Source organism: Manduca sexta, chromosome 5 (assembly GCF_014839805.1).
Source record: "Manduca sexta isolate Smith_Timp_Sample1 chromosome 5, JHU_Msex_v1.0, whole genome shotgun sequence".
Taxonomy (NCBI): domain Eukaryota; kingdom Metazoa; phylum Arthropoda; class Insecta; order Lepidoptera; family Sphingidae; genus Manduca; species Manduca sexta.
The window spans coordinates 1,414,603-1,424,036 of NC_051119.1; the positions used below are offsets into that span (position 1 = coordinate 1,414,603).

Below are 9,434 nucleotides of genomic sequence, written 5' to 3' on the forward strand. Positions count from 1 at the left end.
CTCATCACGACCCGGGGATCGGACCTGAGACCTCAGCACTGCAGTCGTACCTACCATACGACAACTACGTCACAGAGGCATTCACATTTAAATGCATTTCTGTAGATCTCTCTGTATCTTTTTCAAGAATTTCTCTGCACCTATATTTCATCTTTGCATTATATCGACATTGATTCGTAGAGAATGCCTTTGGTATTAAATTTGACTTTAGTAACATTGGGCAAAGTGAAATGAAAAATGTTGTCCAACCAGGATATCTGATCCAGCACCTCAAAGCTAAAGGTACGCGTTAGAACTAATGAAGCGGTGTCCGAACAAATAATTATGTTCTAGAAGATGCAGTGGCAACCGCTGGATCTCAACGCCACGTGTCCTGCGCACACGCACCTGACGGCGTGCTCGTCGGTCGGCTTCCTCTACTTACAGCTCCTGGTGCAACTGTTCGGAGACTCGGTCGACAGGAGGATACAGGAGAACCACGGGCGGGAGACACAGGACACGCGCCATGAGGAATTCGACTTCATCGTGGTGGGCGCCGGGAGCGCCGGCTGCGTCGTCGCCAACAGATTGAGTGCTTTCCCCAAATGGAAGGTATAAGACTGTCACCTAAAACGGAAACCCTGGATCACCACCACGCATTATTATATCGAGCTATGAAGCTTGGCGAGTCTCTGAACATTAATTTGTCGAAGCTGAAAATTAATTATAGAAAGAAAGGAAGAGGTTGGAAGGAATATTAAAATGAAATAGAGCTTTAAAACAATCGTTTTTAGACTAAATTAAGGTCACATCCTCGCCAGATGTAGATACGTTTCACTCCGTACTGCAGCCTTTGGCAATGTAACATAAAGTCTTCCAAGTTGTATTCTACCATAAATAAATACAAAATATCAGTAAACTTACACGTAGAAATAGTAATGTTATTAGAATTATGATTAGGATAAGATAAGGGTCTACTGGGAACACTTGAGAGAGGACAAAACTGCCGTCATTTAATTAAAGCGTGATCATAAGTAATCTGATTATTTTCGTAATAGATTAGAATCTTTAGTTCTTAAGAGCGTCCATGTTAATTGCAAAACGACCATCATAATATACCTAGTGGAAACTTTGTTGAGTATCTGTATTGATATATTTCATGACAAATTGGTATTGACATTCTAGTGACCGTCGATAAATATGATGTCTCTTTTTCTTTGGATGAAATATTTGTAATTTCACTGGTGGTGGGTCTCTCATATCTGAGAGTTCGCCTGGGTAGGTACCACCGCAATGTCTATTTCTGCCGCTAAGCAGCAGTGTGTAGGCACTGTTGTGTTCTGATTTGAAGGACATTGTAGCCAGTGTAACTACTTGATATAATAAAACTTAACATCGCATGTCTCAGGATGGCGAGTGCAGTGGAATACCAAACAATACTTTGTAATTCAAGGTGTTGGATGATGTTTTTACGGTTTATGGGCGGTCGTATCGCTTACTATCTGGCGAACGGCAAGCTCGTTTTGTCATTGGAAGCAATAAAAAACAATACTTTAATCCAGGTCTAAACATTCCCTTTCTTTCCTAATCCCTATTCTTTAAACTCTAACCTTCATGATCTTGATATTGTGTTGACGAGGAGCACAATCAAGTGATCCTCTTACTTGTTTACCAGAGTCAAGAAATCAATAAAATCTTTCTTGAGTTGTGTAGTTCCGTAAGCAACTGATTATGTGATCGATAGCACTGCAAAGGCTTCGCTGATGCAAGTGGTATGATCGCTTCACGTGCACCCACGTAAACAGGCTTCCCACCACGCCAGACCATTATGTCTGCTAATGATATGAGCATTATATATTTTTTTATTGATAGGAGAATATAGCACACATCACGCCGTTGTTCCTGAAGGGGGAAATAGGCAAAAGTAACCAAGGCACCGATTTTTCGACATGTGTATTCCGTACCGTGATACGATATGGTACAAACCTGTCGCCATTTTGGGCAAGATCCCTAACTCCAGCTGATTTTGAGCAGAAAATCCCAATTCCAGTTTTCTCCAAACGTGGATTCGACGCAGGACCTCAGAGCGGTGCAATACAAACACGCCACCGAAGCAGTCTCATAGCAGTCTTATGTTTATCGCAAAAGGTTATCTTTGTACACATCATCATCATCATCATCCGCCGCAGGATGTCCACTGCTGAAAATGAGCCTTCTCCAAAGATTTCCAGATCGTCCTATTGTAAGCGGCCCACATCCATCGACCGCCTGCGACTTTTATGAGGTCATCTGTCCACCTCGTGGTTGGACGTCTAATGCCGCGGTTGCCAGTTCGTGGCCTCCACTCCAGAACCTTCTTGTCCCATCGGCCATCAGTTCTGCATTCATTGATCTTCATACACATTTCATCCAAATCGGTTCAGAAGTTTTTTCGGTTATATGTAAAATCCAAATATGTTCACAAACGAGTTCATACACAAAAAATATTAGCAAGATTAAGACTAAATTCATCACCCATACATGATATACCACCTCAGGGACCTTACACAAGATGCCTTTTAACAATCGGAAACGTTAATAGAAAAGAAAATGTACCAGACATATCCTCGCGACAAATGTATCGCTAGGAGTTGTAGTTGCGTTAACACCAATGAAATTGTTACCCAGGTCCTTTTACTAGAAGCAGGTCCTGAACAACCTGACGTCACGCTAGTACCCGCGTTGTCAGAGACCCTACTAGGCTCCAACATCGACTGGGGCTACAAGACCGAGCCCAACGGGAAGAGTTGTCTCGCCAGACCGGGGCAGCGATGCGACTGGCCTAGGTAACACATTTTATTTATTTTATAGGCGTTGCTCGGTTACAAAATATTGACTTTTTTAGACCATCCTCTGTGCTAGAGAATGTAACGTTAATAGGATAATGTTCTATGCTCTCAGGCATTAGTATTATGTTCTTTTGTAACTCAAAATGGTCAGTATGCACCATAACGTAAGCAGTTAGAAAATAAACAACCAAAATAATCATAAGAATAACCTTTACAATATACTAAAATATCAGTCCTGTATTGCATTCCGCTTACAGCTGAGTACCGGGGTTAGGCCTTAGTCCACCACGCTGGCCTCGTACGCATTGACAGACTTAACATACCCTCAAAATTCCTATAGAGAACTCATGTATACAGGTTTCCTCACGATTTTCTCGTTCACCGTTATAGCAAGCGATGATTCACAAAGAATAGACACATAACTTTAGAAAAATCAGAAGAGCGTGCCTTTGCCTTCTTACCCTCCAGACATTCATTCCGGCAGCCTCTTCCACTCCGAACTATGGTATCTCCGCATCGAATTCACAAGTTTGTTATTCGATATTCCAGAGGCAAGACAATGGGTGGTTCTAGTTCGATAAACACATTAGTATACATCCGAGGCAACAAGCTGGACTATGACGAGTGGGCCGCCATGGGGAACGAGGGATGGAGCTACAGAGATGTAAGAATACATTGACTCACAAGTTTACACTTTTAAATAAGTCAGTATGAATAGACCGGCAAAATCTATAATGTTTAAGGCGATCTATAAACTGTAACAATGTGGCGGCGTTCAATATGGAGTTGTAAATAACATTGCGCTAGTCATCTAGGGACAATATAATATGTAGTGTAATTCAGCTCAATAATTTGTCAATGAGAAAGTTGTTATGTTATAGCATGGTCACAAAACACCAATACAAAGTGACAACTATTGTAGCCCTAAATACCCTTCTTAGTTTCCTAATCCCTATTTACTTATAGACTAGTATATTAGTACGGAGATAATTTAACATCAGAGGACTCACTTGCTAGTTTAACAGTATATACACAAAAAATTATACTATCATACAAGAATCTGACACAACATAGATTCTACACTATATAACCACAGTTTGTCATTGATACTCAGCTGGTAAGAACCCGAGATTCTTTGAAGGAACTGTGTTACTCGAATTTGTACTCTACACTTGAAATGTTTATACGTAGGTTCTTGATTAACATTAAAAGCGATAACTATGTTTACATAGTGATTTGCCACGATAAACCGGTTACACTTGAATTTAATGATAATTTTCCTTACACGGTAACAACCTCTTATCAGTTTCCATTGAATTGTAATGAACTAGCAATTTTCTTATATTTTAAGCACTATCTGGTAAATATTTGAGAAATGCTATCGTAATTACTCTCGTCCTATCCAGGTGCTACCCTATTTCAAAAAATCTGAAAAGAATCTAAACATGGAGTCTTTGAATCGCAAATACCACGGAGTGGACGGAGAGCAGTCTGTGTCGCGATACCCGTACGTCGACGCGCCCTCCGTCATGATGACGGACGCCTTCAACGAGCGAGGTCTGCCGCTCACCGACTACAACGGAGTGAACCAGCTCGGCACCATGCAGGCGCAGGCGGTGGCGCAGGACGGCGAGCGAGTCTCCACCAACAACGCCTTCATACAACCCATCAGGTACAGACGGAAGAACCTGACGGTCAAAGTCAACAGTGAAGTCCTTAAAATACTCATAGACGAACACAGAAGGGCGTATGGGGTCGTGTACAAACAACACGGTAGATTGTACACCGCTGTAGCGAGCAAGGAGGTGATAGTGAGTGCGGGGTCACTGAACTCGCCCAAACTGCTGATGTTGTCAGGAGTCGGGCCCAAAGAGCATCTCCATGAGCTGAACATTGACGTCATCAGTGACTTGGCAGTCGGGGAGAACCTCCACGATCACGTCACGTTCAACGGAATTATAATAGCTTTGCCAAACGAAACTGCAACCGCAGTCGATGATAATCAACTATTTAATGAAATAAAACTTTATAAACAAATGGATGTTAAACACGGACCATTGTCAGCTAGCGGGCCATTAAGTACTATTGCATTTTATAAAACAGATCCCAGTCTGCCAGCGCCTGATATCCAGTTTCAAATGGCTGGTGTGAAATATATGGAATACTTTAAAGAACTTGTGGCTTACGAAGGTGTTAATATATTTCCAACTGCTTTCTATGACGCTATATTACCACAAACCATGAATCTAGTCCCAAAAAGCAGAGGAAAGTTGTTGTTGAACGCAACAAACCCTCATGGAGATCCGTTAATATTTGCAAATTATTTCGAGGACCCAACAGACATCATGCCAATAGTAAAAGGAACAAGATTCTTAATATCTTTAGAAGATACACATGCTTTTAAATCTAAAGGAGCTTATTTTGTGAAGAAACCTTTAGAAGCTTGTAGAGATTATGATTGGGGTTCTGATGAATATATCATTTGCTTAAACAGAGCGTACACTCGCTCTACATACCATCCAGTGGGGACGTGCAAGATGGGTCCACAGTGGGACAGAAAGGCGGTGGTGGATCCGAGGCTGAGAGTGTACGGAGTGGCTGGTCTGAGGGTGATGGACTCGTCCATAATGCCGGTGGTGCCGCGCGGAAACACTAACGCGCCCTCTATAATGATAGGAGAGCGTGGCGTGGACCTTGTCATAGAAGAGTGGCGCGAAACAACTACTAAACTGGTTAAGTATTTAGTATAGTAGAGATTCCACAGATGGCGTTATTCTAAATATTTGTCATATTTTTAGCAAGACGACAGTACTGCATCTAGTAAGTCATTAACTAGGTCTATGAACCCTCCGTATCATAGATTAGGGTTGTGCTGTTGACCTTTAAAAATAATGTCGGTATTGTTTCCAATTTCACTGACCAAGGGTCGCATCAAACTGGTCATTCAAGCTTTTGTTTTTATCAGGTAATAATGTAATGTGTAATGCAATTTATATTCATTCATAAAATATTTAGGTACACGACTCAGTTGTTACGCACGTGTTTTTTATTACATGTTTTATTATTTATTTGTATCAATAAAAAACGATATACATCATATACAATTTTATTATACTTATTACAAAATTACAAAACATCTTCGAAACATCATCCAATATACAGTTATTCTAATTACAAATTCCAGCCATTAGGCATAGTCTACAAGGTAACAATCTCATAAACTTCTAAGAATTCGTACAATATAGAAACATACTGCTACGCAGGACCCTGGCCTGGTCCTAAAGGCGACGCTGAGGTCGTTTATCATCAAAAAATCATTAAAATCCAATTTTTTTCTTAAAAAATTCACTTCTCAGGCAACTTGATGACTGGAATCTGTGAATATCCCCAATTAGATTCGCAGTGCTCGATCAAATCTCTCTCGGATTGTGAGAGGACGGATAGGTCGAACTCTTGCGAGTCGCTAAACGGGTCCGTGTAGGGGTAGTGGACCAGTATGCAGCTGAAGTCCATCGTGGAGCAGCACACTCCCAACATCTTCCTCAGTTTGGCCTCTGAGTCCACCTGTTGACAATAAAAAGTTGTGTTTAGTTGCGGATTCTCCCATGAAGTCTTTATTGACGCTACAAAATGGTCTTTCAAGCTGCTAGATATCTCAATATTATATCTGATTTATTGATTAAATGGAATTTAACACGTATTCGGAGTGTGATTTGCGATTCGATTAATGTATTCTTATTATCATATCTTATCACTGTATTAAGTATATAAACGCTATCCGAGATAACTGTGTTGCGTATGAAACTAATCGAAACTCAGTGACGCCGCACTATTTTTGCACAAATCTAGAAACTATTAAGAATTTTGCCACGTGGTCCTTAAAAATTATGAATAGATCTATAGTTTTGAGGTTATTCCTTGCCATATTTCCAGAAAATGATGCCTAGTAAAAAAAAAACTACGTGAAAAGAATAAGTAGTTGTTTCAAGCAAAAAATTCGCTTCAAATTAATTTTAGAACTCACTCTTACTCTTTCAAATTCCTATGTCATATCCTACTTTCTACATCTTTATTTACTGACGTGTCTACTTTTTAGGTCAAACTTTAAAACGTTAACGTATCTTTAATTACCTTAATGACATAAATGTCGTTTTCGACGCAGAAGGCTTGTAGTAACACCTCCTGCATGTGCGTGGCGTTGTCGCCAGGGGGCGCCTCCACTGTGAGGCAGAACAGCGCCCCTTGGCAGGTCTTGAGAGGTACTGGATGGCCGGCAGGAGGCCGACAGTCAGCCTTTTCTCAGCACAAGCCCGCCTCAGTACTTCTTTGATGTTTTGGCCGATTGGGCTGGAAAGATAGAGATGGTTAGGCATTTGCAAAAGATTGTATCTTGGTCTGAATTATGGGAAACTGAAAGCTATGTTACTGGGGATTGAAACACAGTTTTGCAAAGTAGTCACTGATTGATTATAGATCACTGTTCAATTTCTGAAATTTATTCATGTCTTCTTAGTTTTCACCAAATAAACTGGAGAAATTGCGGAAAATAATAGTTTGTTGCACAACATTTACCTTTTAGCCGCTATGCCGCTGAAGGTTTCCGTTTTTACGGGAACGACTGAATCCTTGTACATTTTGGATAAACGGATGCTCTTCAATTCCTGAATTTCACAAATTTCACTCAACTCCCTTGTGTAAGGGCGAATTGTCACTAATTCACAATAACACTGCACAAAATGTTATCCTCCAATGATGTAATGCACTCACAACAAAATTGTCTCTCGTAATTTATGTCACAATAATTTCACAACTTTGCGACCGAAACGCGCGTGGTATCTCTCCAATGGCAGAGGGTGGAATGTGGCTCGGGTGACGCAGCGACCTCCTTTTATCGAATAGTGCGCATGTGCGACGCGGCGCGCTTGTGTGCGTGACACTCGATTCAGTATCGCTGGAGATTCCTCGAAATCCACCTGTATTTTCGCGTGTGAGGGTTACTTTCTTTAGTGTTGTGTATTATACAGTGTAAATACCAGTAGTAGTGTGTATGTGTGAGTGTTAATTGACAGATATTGCAAGTTTTCGTCTTGTCGCGACGTGTTTTTGCGCGACCAGTTTAAGCAGAGCTACCTCGCCCTCTTCTTCAGTTCACTGGCGGCGTGCGAGGGGAATTACTGAACTCGCACAGACATGCAGAGGTTATTGTTTATTTGTTGGACGTACGCTGCTCGCGCATCAACACTGGAAATCCCGCCAGCTTGGGTTTTATTTGATAAGAGGAAACGGCGCGCGTTGCTTAACTGCCGATACTTCGGTTTGTTTAGCGGATGTGGGACGTTCCGCCTTCAAATGCTATTACATTGTACATTTTACTGTTGGATCTTCGCTTTCGATCGTTTTTGTTGCTATTTATGGTCATGTGTGGACTAGACTGATGATTATTATATTTAAAAAGAGTATTATCAGTGTTGATTTAGGTCAATATAAAACATACATCAACGTGCAAAAAACGGCAGGAATTATCTGTTTCATGCAGTTTAACGTTCAAACATTAAACACGTGGCGTATTTAGGGCGTTTTTTGGGTCCACATTACCATTGTCATATTTTGGAATTGGGTCATGCTTTCAGATAATTGGATAAGAATAAACTTGTTTTACTGGTTTTTAGTTTATGCCAAACAAACTTATACATATTTAAAGTTTATTTTAACCTAATAATGTCCTGATATCTTTGAATGTAGGATATGATAAAACCATCTTCAATTACTAAATAGCTGAAATCATGTTGTAAGAAGTGTTACGCCATGATTTTTTGTGAGATTCCAAATTTAAAATGAGACGATTCATAAAAGTGATCGTTAATTTACGCATTCTGGTTTCTTTAATGTCAACCAAATCTATGGTCCAAACCACCTATGACTAGAGTGATAAAGAAAGTCACACTACGATATGTTTTCTTTAATTCCTATGGTTTATATCAGTTTTGTTGAGACATTATCCTGCTTTCAGGCCAAGCAGTACTTTATTGGATTTTCTACGTGCGATTTGCTCATGCTTAGTATCACTAGGGACTAATTTTTCAGTCAGATATTTTTTCGTAGAAAAAAGTATAACACAATCGAATTAAAAATTACAGTTGTAAAAGTTGTCAATTTGTTTCACTTTTATATTCAGTGAGGTTATTATTTATTTGACCATTAAAAAAGTGTGCTAAAAGGTTAATATTATAGTCTGTCATAAACACCAAGTTAAATCTTTTATCCCAGATAAGTAAAACGTGTTTGCACTGACCCCACATTAAAGAGATAATTCTAAGATCATTATAACTACCAGGTACGGGTGTTACAGTGGTATATATACTGCATTTCAAGTCTTGTATATTCGCGCGTGCAAACTCGTGCAAGTTCTTGCAAATTGCATGCTCGCAAGAATACTATCAGTGTGCTTGAACTGCGCTGAAATTTATTGCAAACGATAATAATTATATTACATATAGTTATTATACATATCTATGCATTGAGACTGTTAAGTATCTTTTTCTTTATTCATAAGGTTTTTTTCGTACTAGTATTTATGGTTATTTTGGGTAAGTAGTTTGTTTGGTGCGTTGTTAATGCTTTTATTTT

The 9,434-nt window shown here is 39.9% G+C and overlaps 3 protein-coding genes across 3 annotated transcripts in view; 2 read left to right on the forward strand and 1 right to left on the reverse strand.

Annotated features, from left to right (window-relative positions):
• The first annotated feature begins 336 nt into the window (after positions 1-336).
• LOC119191052 (glucose dehydrogenase [FAD, quinone]-like) lies at positions 337-5,766 on the forward strand. Its single transcript, XM_037444837.1, has 4 exons — positions 337-591; positions 2,647-2,804; positions 3,357-3,471; positions 4,214-5,766. The coding sequence occupies exons 1-4, from the start codon at positions 337-339 to the stop codon at positions 5,555-5,557; spliced, it is 1,872 nt and encodes a 623-aa protein (XP_037300734.1). The 3' UTR covers positions 5,558-5,766.
• Positions 5,767-5,897: 131 nt separating this feature from the next.
• On the reverse strand, positions 5,898-7,660 carry LOC119191574 (growth arrest and DNA damage-inducible protein GADD45 alpha-like). The gene is given in 4 exon segments (XM_037445463.1): positions 5,898-6,371; positions 6,939-7,060; positions 7,063-7,154; positions 7,380-7,660. Coding segments are annotated over 4 exon segments (495 nt in total). The 5' UTR covers positions 7,442-7,660; the 3' UTR covers positions 5,898-6,152.
• A 74-nt stretch (positions 7,661-7,734) lies between these two features.
• Positions 7,735-9,434, forward strand: part of LOC115446105 (electron transfer flavoprotein beta subunit lysine methyltransferase) — a 75,521-nt gene continuing 73,821 nt past the window's right edge. The window contains exon 1 of the mRNA XM_030172664.2: positions 7,735-8,005. The gene's annotated coding sequence lies outside the window, so the exon portion shown is untranslated. The remainder of the gene's footprint in view (positions 8,006-9,434) is intronic.